The sequence below is a fragment of the Anopheles cruzii genome, chromosome 3 (genome assembly GCF_943734635.1).
Source record: "Anopheles cruzii chromosome 3, idAnoCruzAS_RS32_06, whole genome shotgun sequence".
Classification (NCBI taxonomy): domain Eukaryota; kingdom Metazoa; phylum Arthropoda; class Insecta; order Diptera; family Culicidae; genus Anopheles; species Anopheles cruzii.
Genome location: NC_069145.1, coordinates 81,076,973 through 81,094,983, shown reverse-complemented (window position 1 = coordinate 81,094,983; position 18,011 = coordinate 81,076,973). Strand labels below are relative to the sequence as shown.

The 18,011-nt window shown below is 51.6% G+C and overlaps 1 protein-coding gene across 1 annotated transcript; it reads left to right on the top strand.

The window, feature by feature from the left end:
- Positions 1-6,719: 6,719 nt before the first annotated feature.
- On the top strand, positions 6,720-11,630 carry LOC128271113 (uncharacterized). The gene has a single exon (XM_053008551.1). The coding sequence runs from the start codon at positions 6,720-6,722 to the stop codon at positions 11,628-11,630; it is 4,911 nt and encodes a 1,636-aa protein (XP_052864511.1).
- The last annotated feature ends 6,381 nt before the right edge of the window (positions 11,631-18,011 follow it).

Below are 18,011 nucleotides of genomic sequence, written 5' to 3'. Positions count from 1 at the left end.
TCTCGCTCGCTCGGCCATTTGAATTGCAATTTATCGGATTATCCTGCGGGCGCCGAACAAAGCGCAGAGAGTGAGCGAGGGAGAGAGAGACAGAGTGAGAGAGGCCATCGACCACGGGCACGTTGTGGAAAACGCGCACAAACAAACGCTGCACAATGCCGTACATTGTGCCGCGCGCGCTGCACTCACAGATCCTCAGGGGGCCGCGGGTGCTGCAGGTGCTTAGACGCCGATGACAATGCCGTCGACGGGGCCGCCGCCAGATCTGGTTTTTGTGGGGCCTTCTCCGTCGGGCCACTTCTTCGCGTTGCCGTTGGGTGGTGCACCCACTCGTGCACCCTTTCTCGCGCACAGCGGCCGTTCTGTCTCTCTCTCTCGGGCTCGCTCTCCTTGTCTCGCTCCTGGCGGGCGGTCCTGGCGTGCTCAGCGCTTCGCGATCGCGCTCGCGGATCGCCAGTACGATCGCGAGAGTGCGCGCGCGCGCACATGCACCGGGTTTTGTTGTGGTGTGCGCTTCGATCCGTTGCAATCTGCGCTTCTGCGCTGCACCCAAAGTGCATTCGCCGCTCCCCACACGGTGGCAAAGGAAACAAACCCCGGAGGAAGCAGGGAGAGATAGGATAATAAAGAATCCGCGCGAGTGTGTGTGAATCATCGCGATCGGCGCGGACATAATTTGTGGAATATTCATAAATTGTGCTAATTGTGCGCCGCTAAGTGCCTTCCGAGCGAAAGAGTGGTGGTGTGCGGTTCTCGATTTGATTCATTTCCCACGCGACGGTCGGTGGGTGGTGGTACTCGAGGTGCAATAATAGAGGTGGGCCCACCGCCACCGAGGATGGGCCCCCCCGAGAGAGTGTGGCCATAATCGGAAACCAATTGACCATCGATAACCGAAGCCATCCGGGTGGCCAAAGTGAGCCCGAGTGAGTGAGCGAGAGTGAGACGCCATGTGGATGAGCTGATGAAGACGACGACGGTGTAAGTTCCCAGTCCCCGGCGTGCCGGAGTGGTCATTTGTTGCCATAAACCGAGCGAATCGATTTCCTGTTTCTTGCCGACGGAATGACTGTTTGCTCCAAACACACACCACGAGACTCTCGGGGTGTGATTGAGTGGCTCTCTCGGTGTCCGGAGAAGACACCCCCCGCCGGGTGGTCTGAAAGTGAAAGGGTCGGTGCAATATCGGATTCCGGTGCGCTCCGGTTGATCCCCGGCCGGGGCAAGTGTCGATTGGATCAAAACTATCGTGACCCATCCGTGATCCGTGTGATGCCCTCCTCCAACGGCACAAGGGCTTTAGGTCCGGCGGCCGAATTTGGCGGAAATTGAACCGGGAGGGAAGTGTCTCTGCCAAATTAATTGCGCTCACAGCACACGAGCACGTCGACTGAGCTGGTCGCCTGTGATTTACGAAAACGTCCGTCAGCCCGCCTCGTTTGAAGATTGTTTATTTTCGCCCGCGGTCCGGTCGCATCAATTCGGCCAAAGTTCCAAAAGTTTGTACATTTTATTTAGAAAACTCCGACACAAAACACGACGCCAGCGACGCGCGTGGAATGCGCGTTGCGTTGGACAAACGTGGTCCATTGTTTTGTTTTTATGGCGACGCACGGCCGACGGCCGAACGAGCCGGCATCTTGGACTCGATAAACATCTCATTTGATAGCAAAATACCCCTTTTGATGGGGAGCGCGCGACGCGCGCGGATCGAAAACATCATTTTTCTCCGTTGACGATCGAGGGCTGCCGGCCGGGCGCCCTCGGAGATCAAACGGCAGACTCCGCGCTCCGGGTGTGTCCGCCGTCAGGACAATGTGTTGATTATTATTATTTTCGCGTCGTCTCCCCGTCGTCAGCTCGTCGCGGCCTCCGCGGCTAGTGGAGGTTATTCTCGCGGGAGAGAACCTTCTACGTAACATATGGGCTGAAAAGTCCCTGCCCTAAGGAAAAAAAGGGTCATAATTGCCTTAATTCATCAACGTCATCTTCATCAGGAGCCACACAATCAATCCAACGCCGCTCTAACACTTCAACACCACTTTTGTGGAAAGATTTATCTTTCGCCTTAAAAAAGACCTCAATTTTTGTGATAACGACTTAATTCGAGGGATATTTCGTACCGGTGGGCATTTTTTTAGGTCTGTGAACAGCCAGTAGTTGTTGGGAACCAAATCTGGCGAATACGGTGACTGTACGGGCGATTCGAAGTTCAATTCTTGTAGTTTTGCTATTGTTTTGAACGACTTGGGACACGGTGCATTGTCTTGAAACAATTTTATTTTCTTTGTCATAGTCAGATCGTTCCTTTGCAATTTCGGTTTTCAATCGTTCCAATAACGAGATATAGTATTCACTGTTGATAGTATTTCCCTTCTCAAGATTCGACCATCTTGAGAAGGTTGTAATATTCATCGATCATCATTCTTAAGATATCCTTCATAAGATAGTCGATTGAAATTCCACCTCGCACAACCCAAAATACTGAGGCCATAGCCTTTCCAACCGATTATTATGCTTTCGGGCGCTTTGGACGAGGTTCACCGGTTGCTCTCCACTCAGATGACGATCGTTTTGATTCCGGAGTGAAGTGATTGTCACATATCAATGAAAAATTTCCGGTTTGTGACGTTCAAACATAGTCAAAGATTGCTCAGAATCTTAACTATCAGTATCTTAACTATCTTGATCAGCAAACTTACCCACATTTTCGATCATTCAAAATGATTTTATGGAATTTTAAAAAGTTTTCTGGTGTTACCACCGCATTTGGACGTTCTCTTCTTGGAAGTCAACCTAAACCAACGTTCTATCGTTGTTTCTGATGAACCGGAGTCCTTGTAATGCTTTTCAAGCCATTGCTTCGCTTGAACGATATTTTTTCCCATCATGAAGCAGTGTAAAATTAAAACACGAAATTGTGTTTGATCTAGTGCCCTTTATGTGTTAGGCCCGGAACTTTTCAGCCCATCTGTTAAATACTTCTACTTCTTCTACTTCTGCTCAGCCTGGATGCGGACGGATCTGCGGATGTTTCACTTGTCAAACAACTCGAGGACTCGCGAGACGTGGAGCTGACGGTGAGGACCATTTCTCGAAGCCAAGGGAGGCTGCGGCGGGGGCCACTGAACACACACTGCCGGGTATTGTTGTGGGGGATTTTTTTGTTGTTGTTTTTTTGTGCGACGCGCGAAGTGCATTCCGCGGCTGACGGCAGCCGGCACAATGGGGCGCAATATTTCATCGGGAACAGTCCGCGGCGGCGGCTCGCCGTGGGCCATTTAGCGGCGAGTGACAAAAGCAAACTGGTCCATCCAACGACGGGTGATTATGAGCATGTTCAACGAATGTAACTGTCTTCCAGCCCGGCCGTGTTTGTTTTCGTTGTTGTGTGTCTGTTGGTTCGCTCTCTCTCTTCGCGTCTATTCGCCCTGTGTTGGGTGCCCGAAACAATACAGTCCGATGCTCCTGGTATCCCCCCGGTTGTCACCCACGTTTCTGGTCCGACGAACCGGAAATATTTCGGTAAATGAGTTTACATAAAACAGATGTTTGCCGTTGCCGAGCCACGCGACGAGAAGAGTGACGCGTAGCGATGTGTGTTGTGTTGTGTGTGTGCTCGAGGAGTCGAGTGGAAATTGGAGTGCCCTCCACGGCGATCCGTTGCCACTTGGGGCAACACGAAGCCGCGATGGTGTCTACGCCAAGAACACAAACCAGACGTCCAAGTCCGGTTCTTTTGTTCCCTCGCGACCGGGCCGCGGAGAAGAAGCGCAACTCTGACAGACTCTCGCGTTGTTTGGTTTACCTTTGACAGGTGACGGTTGCGCAAGTGCATGTCGTGTCGTGTGCGTTACTTGGAAGCGTAAACATGGCCACTCTGGTCGGCACCGCACAGAACGGCAGCTGTCGGGCGTCGCCTCAACCAGCCAGGCAGGGATTCATTCAACTCCTCTTGCACTGGTCCATTCATTCAAACACACACACACACGTCGACACACAGACACACCAACGGGGGCCAAACTCCTTTGGCCGTGTTAGGGCCCGGAGGGCTAAATTTACAACCGGTACGGTTATGCTGCATTTATGCGCTCGCGAACCATACTAGCCGCGGTCCGGACTTCTTCTTCTTCGGCAGGTCCCGCAGTCGTGAGGTGGCCACGGGCCGGGTCGTGGTGAACGAGGGGGGCGACGAACCACATTCGCAAAAAGTGCGTAAAGCGTGGAAAACGATGATGAAGTGCGTTGATTTTCCAGCTCTCTCCTCCCGACGGGGTCCGACGCGGTCGTTCTCTGCGCTGTCGCTTGTGATACATGAGCTCGGGCCGTCGCCGGGGGTCCCTTGCTTCGTCCGGCCCCCATTCGTGCCGTGGTGGAGTAAATTTAATTTTTGATACTTAATGGGTCCTCCACCCGGACGGCTGATATGCTTGCTCCTGGTGCTGCTGGTGCTGCTGCGAAGAGAGCAAAAGTTGAATGAATCGCAATGGCCAACGTGTGCTGAATGAAGGAACCGTGCTCTGGAGCTCGCCGGCTGCAGCTGGGTTTTGGGATGGCCTCACCATGCTGCAGCCGATGATGATGCTGCAGTTCATTGACACTCGCTCGCACGCCCGGCGGTAAAAATAGGCGGCCCGCGAATTATCTAACCTCGCTAACGAGCGCTCATAATGGGCCACGGCACACCGGAGAATGGAACGCAGGACCTGAACCTCAGGAGGGGCAGTAATTTATTCCCCAAATGTTACCTTACCGAGCAGGAAGTGAGATCGCTTGCTGGCGATCGAATGTGGCCTTGTTTTGGGGCGTATCGTTCGAAGGACCTGGATGATGGCTGGAATTGGACCCGTCATGTTGTAAGGATGTAAGGAGCTATTGATGAATGCCACTAAACGGTCTGCATACGTGGTTTGTTGCTCGTGGGATAAGCAGTTAATTCAGGACTTGGACAGTGTCGGTCTAATTTTGGTCGTCATATTTAGTTTTAACTGACTGACTAACTATTGGGAGCCGCGGAAACCCGACCACAGAGATAAAGACCAAGCGAGAAACAGGAACGGAATGAGCATCATTCAAGATTTCTGATTCATTTGTGTAATATTTATATACTTATGATATATACAAAGTCAATGTGTCACATTGCCTGATAGTCAAGTTACAGGACTAACTTAGAAATAATAGCAATACTAAAGTCAATAAGTGACGAAATTAAATTGAGCAGGGAGTATCGGAAAGTCAACACGGGAAGTCGAGATCTTGAATGCGAAAATGGCTTGAGTCGACCGATCTGCGATGCTCAGGTGATCGTAGGCCAAGACAGCGCGTTTTATAATGGGGTAATCGATCAACGTCGTACCAACACAACGACATAAGTAGGCTCAAGGATCAGGCGGACACGACATAGCTTTTAGATACAAAACATTCCGGATCTCGGAACTCACACGGATACCAAAGTCCAGCATTCTATACGCACACTTAATCAGGTCCTCGTAATGCGTCTTAAGTTTCAACATTGAATCGAAGGTCACACCAACGAACAAACACAACTAAACTAAACTAAACACAATTGACGATCGATTACCAATAACGCAATACTTACGCAGACCAACGAAAGCCAATTCGTTTCAATTTCTCTTAAACTTATCAAAAGATAGCTTGAACCATTGGAATTGGAACCGATTCAATCTTTCAGATCGGACTTGTTAACTTGTTAAAACTGTTTTCCAATTTCTTCTTATTACCACGAACCCTATGCTTGGCTCACCTTATAAGTCACCGAGTCAATTGGCGGCCGATATCTGAACTTTTCTGATGATTATTACCCGAAAGTATTAAAAATATGAAATATTCAAGTCAAGTCAGCGTATTGGCCAAAGTGAAATGAGAATAGAAAAGAACGACCAAAAATTAAACTAACTGACCTCGTCAACATGCGTTATAGTCTGATTTTGTTGAGTAATTGTTTGTGGGCTCGTTTTTCATTCTTTAACATAAAACCCCACAATGAGTTGCAGTGGAGCGATTGTTTTATTTGGCATGCTTCAATTGTTACTTTCAATGTGCATTTAAGCCACTGAAGATAGAGTTGCATTCATTTAGTGATAGTTTTATGAAAGGTTGCTGGTTAATGTAAATTCGAAACTGAGTTATTGTAACATTGTATTTCATCTCAGCGCTAAGCAGAAGAGCACGTGTAGTTTGTTGTTATCTTAGAAGAACGGACCGTATTTACTAAATTTACTTATTAGTTAACTTAATCTAGCCTAACAAGATTAACTTAAGCTATTTGTGACATTTACTCTGCTAAAGGATGGTCTAGTCGCGGGCTAGCTTGTACTATTGTTGTTGTCGGGTTTTGTTTGTTTTTTTGTGTTTTCTGTAGCCGATGAGGTTCTTTTTATTGGCAATAGATGATGTTCCGTTTCTATTTGTGGATGATGTTGCTCAGTATTATTGCTCAGAGGTAGCAATGGTAAAATGAACCAAATCCACCTTAATTTAACTACTTAATTTAGATAAATTAACTTACTTGCGTAACACCAACCCATAAGAAACCCTTTCATTGACATTTTCGTTTTCCCTATTTTCTTTCCAGAACTCCCCTCGAGGAACGAGTAGGAATGTCGTAACTTGGGAGCGGCTGCCCCTGGAGCTGGTCAGAAAGTGAACCACACCGCCCCCGACACACACCAACCCACACAAACACACACACATCTGTCATGGTGGTCGCAATGGAAGCGTTCCTGAAGGCCGTCGAGGCGGGCCAGTGCGAGGTGGTACGTGCGGCCCTCGAGCGACGGGGCACCACCGCCATCGATCTGGACTTCCAGGATCCGGCCCGGGACGGCAACACGGCCCTGCACCTGGCCGTGACGGCCAAGCGCAACAAGATGCGCCTGATCGAGCTGCTGCTGACGGCGGGCGCCGACTGTGGGCTGCGGAACCACCAGGAGCGGACGGCGGCGGAGCAGGCACTTGCCGCCGGCTGCCGGCACGTGGCCGAGGCGATGGTGGGCCGCGAGCTGGACGGACTGCCAGCTGACCGGGCCTTCCGGCGGCTGGTGGGTCGCGGTTCGGTCGAGCTCCTGCGAATCTTCCTCGAGAAGCGCGCGTTCGACATTCACACGAAGATGAAACTGATGACGCGTGCCCTGGACGAGCTGTGGGCGGTACGGGGCGTGGAGGTGTGCGAGCCGATGCGCGCCTTCCTCGAGCACGAACTGATCGCGCACAGCTACGATGCGGAGGGCCAGCGGATCCCGACGGCGGCCGCGGAGAGCGAGACAGAGGCTGATAGGCGCGTGGAGTTAGTGCGAAGCTATACCAAATACTTGAGCGATCGGTACGACGCCGACAACCTGGGCGACCTGGACGAGGAGTTCGTGGTGCGGCTGCGGGCCATCTGCGAGTGTCTGCAGGTGCTCGTCGGGGGTGGGCTCCCCGACGAGAGTCTAATCCCGGTGAAGGAAGCCGCCTACCTGGCGAGCCTATTTCTGGGAATCCTGGAGAAGCGGGCCGGCTTCGAGATCTACAAGCTGCTCCTGAACCGCCCGATGATCCTGCGCTATCTGACGGCGGTCGGTGAGACACTGGCAAGGGTGCGCTCTCGGTCCACGGAGTGGATGCCGCAGCTCCTCGAGGATCTGCTCGAGTGCATCGGCGAGCAGAAGGCAGCACAGTACGTGTCCCTTAGGCGGCGCACCTGCCCCGAGCTACAACGGATCGCCGAGGGAAAGCCGCACGACGAGGAGCGGATACGAGAGGAGCTTGCGCGTCCCGAGTTTGTGGCCCTCAGCCTATCCTGCGATGTGACGGACTTCGTGGCCCATCTGCGGCGGAGCGACCTCCGTCCGTTGACGGTCGGCCAACTTTGGCACCGGCGACATCCGAAGCTCCGCCTTTCGAAGCGACAGGTGGCGTACGCGGCGGCCAACCGCAAACTGCTGTCCGGTGCGGTGCGTCGCCAGGACCGGGTCACGTTCCGCAACCTCCGACGGACCTACGAGCAGGTCCGACAGCTGCACAGCGTGAAACGGGCGGCGCACTACATCGAGGGAGCGCTCGTCATCGACCTGGACGATCGTCCGACGGAAACACTCGGACTGCTGGCGATCAAACGCGTCCTGCAGTTCCTTGCCAGCGACAGGAACCATCGGCCAAGGTTCAGTCAGCTTCTGGACAGTCTTCTTGCGCACCTCCTGGAGCCACTGGGGACACGCGAGGCAGCCAACGTGCGGGAAGCCTTCTCACCGCGCTGCTCGGCGGCCAAGTACTTGCCGGTGGCCGGTGGCCGACGGCCGCCAGCCCCCCTCCTGACGATTGAACAGGCGCGGGGGATCCAAACGAGGCTGCGGGCGGTGTACCGGTATCTGCTGTACGTGATGCACCTGCAGCTGATCGGAGCGTTCAAGACGTTCCTCGGGACCGCGTACCGGTTGCGGACGGCGCCGCAGCTCCGCTCGTACGCCCGCTACGTCGGCGAACACAACCTGCACACCCTGAGCGCCCTGCGCTTCGAGCACGCGTTCCACGACGAGCCGGAGACGGGGCGGGTGGTGGGCGAGCTGAAGCGCGCCTACCGCGGCATGGCCAACGAGCTGAAGCTGCTGTCGTTTGTCGAGAAGAACATCCACTTCCGGTTCTACCACCTCCAGTACCATCAGACGCGGCTCCGCGTCACCCTGGCCCAGTTCGCCGTCGTGTACCGGGCGCTCCGGGCAAACGGGGACCTTGGGCGCACCCGCCGACTGCTCCACTCGTACCTTACCCAGACCTACCATCGGTACGACATTTCCCGGGCGATCTCCATCTCCGACGCGAACCTTGCGCTCAAGGAGCTGCTCCGGCCTTACGCCGGCGAGGCGAACGAGGACACACGGCAGGTGGTGCGGAACCTGGAGCAGTTGCAGCGCCTCATGGATCCTGACTGTCTGTTCGGGATACGGACGGCCGCCCCTCGACCGGAACGGGCAGAGAGTGACCGCTATGAACACCTCACCCGCCAGATGCTTCAGGAGCGAGGCGCTCCGTCGCTCAGCGAGCAGGATTTTGCGGAGCTGCACTGCAAGCTCCACTCCGTGTACTGCGAGAACGTGTTCCGGGGCCTCCCGCAGCGCCACGCCACCGTCGAGGGATTCTTCCGCGCCCGGGGGCTCCAACTGGCGACCGGGGGTGCCCGAGCCACCGAAGATGAGGAGCTCCTGCAGGAGGTGTTCGACGCGAAGGTCAACGACCTGGTGGAGCTGGTGGAGAAGACGCTCGAGTGCGGGTCGCCCGATTCGCCCGGGTTCTCCGACGCGATCCGTGCCCTTCCGGCGTTCGTGCAGTTCGCGTTCGAGTTCGCACTCCACGAACTGCTTGAAATCCTGGCGTCGGTGGGGGGACTCCGTGGCTCGACGTCAGGGACACCCATCCTGAGTGGCTCCCGACTGAGGACGTTCCTGGGCGGTGGCCCCGACTCGCTGGTCCTCGAATTGCTCACACTCCCATCGGCCGCGACCATCTTCCTGAACGCGATCGCCTTCCGGCGACACTCCTTCCGCCTGTACCCAACCTCCGACGCGGGAGACGATCCAACGACTGCGACGTCAGAATTCGAGCGGAACTACGCCGACCGGCTGCAGTGGCTGGCGGAGCATCGCGCCCTGTTCGATGCGGTCCACCGCTCGGACTGCGATCTGGGGGTGCTCCGGGAAGGACTGAGGGGTGCGAGTGAGGTGCTCGCCGGCCGACGGTTCGGCTCGTTGGCCGGCGGTGAGCCGTGTCATTACGGGCTCGTCGACGCCGCGATCGTCGGCGACTTCCGGTCGATGATCGATCTGCTAACGGACCGCACTTCCGCCTCTGGCCGCCACCAGCTTCTGCAGTATCTCCTGCGGCGCACCACTCGGTCACACTTCGTCTCGACACGCATCGATCGGTTGGCGGCCGGTGAGCGACGTCTGTTGGCGCTGTACCTGGGGGCACTGGCGGGTGACGTGGAGCTGTTCGCGGGGCTACTGGTGCGGTACGGAGCGCACGGGGAGCTGTACCGGTTCGTACACTCGGATGACCACGGGTTCGTGGAGCGGCTGTTGGGTGGGGGACTGCCGGCCGGGGACTTTGACTGGGGCCGGAAGGACCCGCGGACCGGAATGACGGTGCTGCAGCAGGTGACGAACGCGGGCAACGTGGGTGCGGTGCGGGCGCTGGTCGGTCGGATGTCCCGCCAGCAACTGGACTCACTCTGCCACGCCCGCTACACCGCCCTGAACCTGGCCGCCCGCCTCAACCTCACCGAGATCGTACGGATCCTGGTGGAAGCTGGCGCCTGCGTGGGGTTGGCCGGTGACGACGAGCGACTTCCGGCGTCCTGGTTGATTCAGTACGGAAACGGGAGCGAGGTGGTCAGGATGGCGCTGAACGGAGTGGAGCTTACGGCGCTCTCGAGTGAACTGTGCCTCCTGCACCGGGCCATCGAGTACGACAACGGGGACGTGGTGCGGTACCTGCTGGAGGAGGCGGCCGTCAATCCGGCGTGCGTCTACTCGAACTGCGCCAACGTCCTGCACGTGGCGGCCGGGTTCGGGCGGTGCACCATCCTGCGCTACCTCCTCGCCCAGCCTTCGCTCCGGCGGCTGGTTGACTGTGGGAACCTGGTGAAGAACACGGCGCTTGCGGTGGCCTGCAAGGAGCGCCAGCTACGGGCGGCCCGCATCCTGTTGGAGGAGGGCGGGGCGAGTACGGAACCCGCCGGGGAGTATGGCCTCAATCCGCTCGCGTTCGCGCTGCTTACGAACGGTGTGCGCTTGGTGAGGGTCCTGCTGCGACACGGGGCCACCTTCGCGAACCCCCCCACCTCCGACACCCAGCCACTCAACCTGGCCATCCGGACGGGTAACGTGCGATTGCTGGAGCTGTTGCTGCGCCACGGTGTGGACGTGAACGGAGCACCACTCGCCTTCATCAACGCAGTGACGGTTGGTTCGCGGGACATCGTGCGGTTGCTGGTGGCACGGGACGCGGTGCACCTCAACCACCGGGACGAGTTTGGCCAGACGGCACTGCACGTGTGTGCGGAACGGGACGAACACGAGCTGGCCGGGGAGTTGCTGCGGCATGCCCGCGGAGCCGCCATCAACGCGAAGAATCGCTTCGGTCAGACGCCACTTCACGTGGCCGTACAGCGGGGTCACGTGAGGACGGTGCGGGTGTTGCTCCGGGATCGGGGGTGTTCGGTGGACGAGCTCGACTATCACGGTGAGACGCCCCTCATCCGGGCGGTCGTCAGCGATAATCTGGCGTTGGTGCGGCTTCTACTCGCGAGCGGCGCCAGTATCGAGCGGCTCCGCAACAGTGACCCACCCGTCCTGCTGTACCTGGTGCAGGAGAACCACGAGCGGATCCTGGACTTCCTGCTCGACCAGTACGCCGGCCAGTTCGATGCGAACGCTCAGGACGCGCACGGGAACACGCTCCTGTACGTGGCGACGCAGCACAACCATATCAACATCGTGAAGCTGCTGGTGGACAAGTACGGGGCGCGCCGCAACCCGCAGAATCACAAGCGGCTCACACCGCTCATGATTGCGCGGGCCCGCGCCTACGACGAGATCTTCCACTTTCTCGAGGCGCGCCTCGTCGAGGAGTAAAGGCGGACAAGGAGCTTGTGGAGCTTGACGATCTATTTATTGCCATCGCCGGGAGGCGTTTTTGTTTTGTTTTCTATTGCTAACGGCCCGGGGCGAACGGAGTGGCCGGAGGAGGACGTGCCTCCGTCGTCCGTTTAATTTATTTGTAGTCTTTCCGATGGGTCCCGCTGCCGAGGGCTACGCGGAATGATGTGCCATAAATGTATTTGTTTGTTTTGTGTTTGCACGACGCTGTCACGGTGACGAACGGGCGGACGCAGGAGGTCAGGGGACACGCAGAAGAAGTGTGTGAGCGAACTGTCAGAATTTAATCATTGTCCTGTCCCAGGCCCCACGTAGGACACTTGTGAGCCCACGTTCCGTAGTGACTGTGTATCGGTGTTTGCGCGGGAGGTAGCAGTAGTGGTGCGCCGTGCGTGTGTGTGTGCCGAGCGAGAAGAGGCCGCCGGGCCGCTCTGTACTTATCCGCTCCGTCATCTGCTCCGTGCGGCGATCCGTGAGCTGCAAGCTGTAAATATCGTGAATTAATATGTAGAAGAAAACCCGACGACGGCCCGGTTGCAGACTGTTGTTGTCCTAGGAGACATTCCAGGTGATCCAGTGCAAATGTTACGCTCAATCGGCAACTGCACGCACGCACGCACGCACACAGCCAATGCTTTCCGTGTCCGTGTCTGGCCGTGCAGCAGCAGCAGCAATGTTAGTGTTAGTAGCGAGTCGATAAGAGTTCGATGTAACGGCCATGTGCCATTTGACGCACGGAAACGGCGCCATTTCACGAGCGGGGGCCCCCCGCTGTGTAAAAAGAGATTAACGTGCCACAATCCCTCCCCCCGCCACACACACAACTAGGATAAGTTCGTTCGTTTTCTATTATTTTTATCGCCTTAGTTTTTGTGGTCCGCCATTCTTGTTTTTGGTGCGTGCCATTGCCGCCTGCTGTCGTTTGGCCGTCGGCCCAGATCGACCCGTTTTGGGGCGGGCCGCGTACAAAATGGCAGCTGTGGCCGCGCGTTTGTTTGTGTGTTTAGATTTCATTTAGAGAAAAAAAGGAGGCAACAGGGACGCGAACGCGAATGCGCTCACACGTCCACCTTTTTTAGCCAACATTCGTGCCACAACACACCGTTAGAGGTAGAGATTTGGTCCCTCCCCACCCGAACTATAAGTACTTACCGCTGAGAATTTGTGCAATGAGAGAGAAAGAGAGAGAGACGGAGGATGGAGGCCGCGCCCTCCCGAGATTGTATGATACCTGTCTAGTAAAAATTATTATTCAACCATTCAGCAGTAGCAACAGCAGCCAGAAACAGCCGCCGGCCCAGGGTCGGCGGACTTGTGTGTCATTTTATTTGTAATCAGTAAACAGTGCGAGTGCGGAGTGCGGAGTGCGCAGTGGCGAGGCCGAGGCGAGAATATCGAAATAAACGTATTGTTTTTTGATAATACAAACACCAACCGTCTTTGGGGGTTTCATTCAAACAGAACTCGGGGTGGCAACGACGGCAACCGATGGAGACGCACGGTGCTTAAGGCGAAAGAATTGAAATATTTCACCATGGGAAGTATTTCGATGCCGACATAGTTGACGGTGGAGTGAAATATATCCTGGATTCAAAAGTCGACGTACGGCTGTATGTCGACGCGTACGAAACGTTAACTTTTTTTTAGCTGGACTTTGGTTTATTTTCGTCTGAAAGAAAACAACGTAATGTTACCATTCAAAAACAGTAAATCACTTGGAAACAGCTTGTTAGATTACTAAGTTAGCTACAAACAACGCGCTGTTCGCATACACTTGGGGCCACAAGGAAATTCTCCCGTGTCGGCAGTAACATTTAAAGTGAAAAACCGATGTATTATGTTAGACAAAACAAGTTTTTCGAAATTTTTGAATTTATTTATCTAAATTCAGGTTGTTGCTTTTCACTGGTTCTGCCATAAGAGGTTGTCCTTCAATTGTACAATTAAATCTCTGGAATCCGCTTTGAGAACTTCATTTATCAGTTCTGTAGTTCACAATTCAATTCAGACTTTATTCAATTCCCATGTGTAGTCTTTCGTGGCTACCGCACGAATGCCTCTCATCGCAATTCCTAGCCTAGCCTAGCCTAGCCTCCGGTGAGTGCCGAAACGCATGGGCTCTCACCACACCTTCCCCCTTAGGGAACCAACGGGAGTGGGTTAATCATCCTCCCCCTTCGGGAAGCTTGGCGTTATACTTTCTTATTCTGCTCATATGAACTTTTTGCTCATCCTGTATCTTAAGGGTATTTTGTATTGTTACGTTTGGGGTGTTAATTTTAATAATTTTGTAAGGCCCTGTTCTCAATTTGTCTAATTTATGGCGTGCGTTATTCTCTAACCAAACGAGGTCTCCTATAGACACCTTTGATTCTTTGCTGTTTAGATTATAATATTCGATTCGTTTTGTTTTACATTTTTCGATGCATACTTTTGCTATTTCGTAGGCTTTACTAAGTTTGTTTTTTAGTTCTTTATAATATTGTTCCGTGTTATAGATTGGTGAAGGGTGGCTTTCGATAGCATCGGGTAATCTACATTGTTTTCCGAATATTAACTCAAATGGAGAGTGTATCATATCAGTCCCAGGTAACGTGTTGTAAGCGAAAGCATAATATTTGGCTATTTCGTCCCAGTCGTTTCTTGATTCGTTTAAGAACGATCTTAGGTATTCATTTAATGTTTTGTGGTTTCTTTCGAGCATACCCATTGTTTGTGGATGGTACGCCGTTGAAAAACTGTGTTTAATGTTTAGAAACTTGTTAACTTCTTGAAAAATTTCGTTCTTGAATTCCGTTCCGAGATCTGTTTTAATTTTTTCTATTGGCCCATATATTAGTAATAGACTCTCCACAAACTGCTTGGCAATTGTAGTTGCTTTCTTGTCAACCATAGGAGTTAGTATTATGTATTTACTGAACTCGCATTGGAAGGTGAGTAGATACCTATTACCTTTGTCGGATATTGGTAGCGGACCAACTGTATCTATTGCAACGGTATGGAATGGTTGGGGTGGTGTGTCAGTCTTAGTTAGGGGTTCTCTTGTATTTTTAAATGTTTTGTTTTGCTGGCATTGAGAGCAATTTTGTATATACGTTCGGATTGTTTTCCGCATGTTTTTCCAGTAGTAAAATAATTTTAATTTTTTGTACATCTTTACTTGTCCTGGATGTCCTGCTATTTTTGTGTCGTGGTTGTTAAATAGTATTTCCTGAATTTCGTCTTTGTTTTCAAGTATGCGGGGTGCATTGTAAATAAGAATTTCTATTTTTTTCAAAGATTTCACTCCTACTGCTTTAAATGTTGCTAAAGGAAAAATTTCAAATATGGGGTCTCCAATTTCGATAGCTACTTTAGGGCTGCAGTCCCGTAGCATATTTTCTAATCCTAAAAACATCAACTCTAGTGTCGAGTTTTCTTGTGGATAGATTGTCATCGTTGACTCATTTAAAATTTTCTTTTGATTCGGTGACGTCACCTTGTAATTTAAAATTGAATGGTTTCCCTTTTTTTGTATATGAGTCGATAGTTTTTGCACTTTATATGTTTCTTCCGGACTCACGACTTCGTAAACTCGGTTGATCATTCCGGGTTTAGAAGCGCTGGTCATTGATCTAGTTTGTGCTACCATAACGGCAATTTCTTTAAGCTGTTCTGAATTCATATTTATTCTGGACAATGCATCCGCGCATACGTTCGCTTGTCCTTTAATGTGTTGGATTTCAAAATTGTATTCGTCGAGATCTAGTCTCATTCTGGTTAGTTTTGGTATCTTGTGTTTCCTGCGTTACCTCTATAATCTTGGGTACGGGAATGGAGGACGTTGTCGGTTTCGGGTTTAAATTGATCGTTTTCGCTGACCTTTTCTATTGCCGCCGACAGGGTCGAGAATTGTCCAGCCCTCAGAAGGAGGCTGGTTTCGTGGTTCCTTACTCCTGATGCTATCGCTTTCACCCCTGCTTTGACGGACATTCTGCTTGCTGTTTCAACCGGTACATTTTCATCGATGTACGCTCGTTCTAATTGTAGTGTGAGTTGCTCGATTGTCTCTGTGAACTTAGCCAATTCGCCATTTTGCTTTGTTGCATTAAGTTTCGCTACAACCGTTTCCGGGGCTATAGATACTTTACATTTTTCGTTTAATTTATGAATTATCTCATCTATATTTAACGGGTTGTCCCCGATTGCTGATCGTGCCTTCCCTTCAAACCGAGAAAGTATCACTTGGACCGCTACTTCCTGGTTAGTGTCGTTAATGAGGATTTTAAGGGCTTTGAGGGCAGCGATAGTGCTGTTTAATTTGTCTCCTTCTCCGCTATACTGCGGCAGTAGCGCGGGAATAATCCTTACTATTTCTAAAATGGTAGTCATTTTTGACTCAGTGTTTTTTTTTGGTTACTTTCTGAAGGTGTAAGATATTTTGCACGCAGCTAGCAACTGTTTTCAATGAAAGAAGTGGTTTTCTCTCTAATTTACTATCTAGAAGTGTTTTTAATTCCCCGTACGTTTCTCTTGTTTTTACGAGAAATGTCTCATTTTCTTTTTCATCCTTTCACCACTTAGTGATTCTACGATAGTATTATAAAGCCTCCTACTCTCTATCTGTTTTTTGATTAATGTTCGTAATTGGTACTTTCTATTTGGTGCCTTTTTAAGGTTATTAAGTAACGTACTTAAAATACTTAATTGTTGTTCTATTTTATCCATGTAATATTAATTTCTGGTATAATGATATGATTTATTGTTAGAAAGTTAGGGTTCTATGGTAGGGTTTTTTTTTTTTTTTTTTTTCGCGTACTGCATCTCCTTCTCCAAATTCAGTAGCAGTTTATGCCACCACGTGGCGAACATTTAACTTTTTTCTCTTTGCAAAAGTTCCCTTGAGCGATGGTTACCCTATTTTCGCGTACGTAAGAATAAATGACACATTCACGTACACCATTTTCAGCGCGTAGGTTACTGCATACGAAGGTGTGCGTGGTACGGCAGTTTTTTCTCTACTCGTTTCGCGATGGCGGGACCGCGTGGCTTTTTTCACTGGTCGGTCGGAGGTCGGTGGCTGTTCGAGTTGCTGGATGCTGGATAATGGTGACGGGTCAACCGGCGGTGTCTTCGTCGGTTGTCGTCCATCGTAACCTGAATGCCGCCAGACATCGCGTGGGTTCGGGGTTTGCGGGTGTGCGTGAGACGAATTGGCTGGTGTGGACTATCTCACGTTTTCGATTTGCACCACGATTAGTTAACACATTATTTAACGCGCTACGTAGAACACGGAACAGCCTTAACTTGGATATCTCATCGTCTTATTATCTTATTATTTATTTTATCCATCGCGAGCCTTCACTTGGATTCACGCTTTGATCCTCTGGTGTTGGTTTATTCTCTGTTATTACAGCTCCGTTGAAGTTGTCTCTTTACGGCTGTGGACACGCGATACACACACACGTTCGTTTTTCACTCCTTTCCAGTGGTGGAAGATGGTCCGAGTTGCACGCGCCGTTTTGTGGCCACTATGATCATAAAGCGAATACTTGATCGAGCACTGCCAGAGAGTGGATGTAATAAAGGCTCGTTTTGCCATTCGGTGTCACTGCAGTCTGTTTCACCGGGCCGTGTCCTGTCACGGTCGCCATGTCGTAGTTCACAATTCAATTCAGACTTTATTCAATTCCCATGTGTAGTCTTTCGTGGCTACCGCACGAATGCCTCTCATCGCAATTCCTAGCCTAGCCTAGCCTAGCCTCCGGTGAGTGCCGAAACGCATGGGCTCTCACCACAATCAGTTCTGTATCCGATATTTGTGATTGGTTTTGTCCGTCAACTGTTTCGCGTTTCTCAAGTGTTTATAAGCTAAACTTATACAGAAAATCTACGCTCGATTTGCAGGCCAAATGGCTGAGGTATATATCAAAGTTGTTGTTACGATAGAAACTAAATTTGCACGCTTTGCAATTGCTTGCCAAACAAAAGTTTGTTTCCAATTGTCAATCGTCGATTTTTGACAGTTTCTGTGCGGCACAACTCACTGATGCTATGAGTAGTAGCTGCTGTCATTTCGAACATTTAAAAGAAATGGTTTCAATCGGATACTGCGATTTTAAAGACAAGGTTAGAATGTAGCAGATATTTCGGTGTTTATTGAAGCATTAATGCAGTGAAACAAACAAATCAACAACAATTTCGTTTAACATTTCAATATTTCATTCCACATACAAAATTGGGTTTCTGACAGCACTATGCTGGCAAAGTGGTACTTGTCTTGGCTTTTGCCAGCACTAACCCTCAAAGTGCCAGCGTTTATTGTGCTTTACACTAAAGAAAATAGCAACTAGAACGTTCCTGCCGCAGGCGACCGTT

Excerpts from the sequence above, each read along its gene's own strand:
- LOC128271113 (XM_053008551.1), top strand. The coding sequence starts at position 6,720 with ATGGTGGTCGCAATGGAAGCGTTCCTGAAGGCCGTCGAGGCGGGCCAG.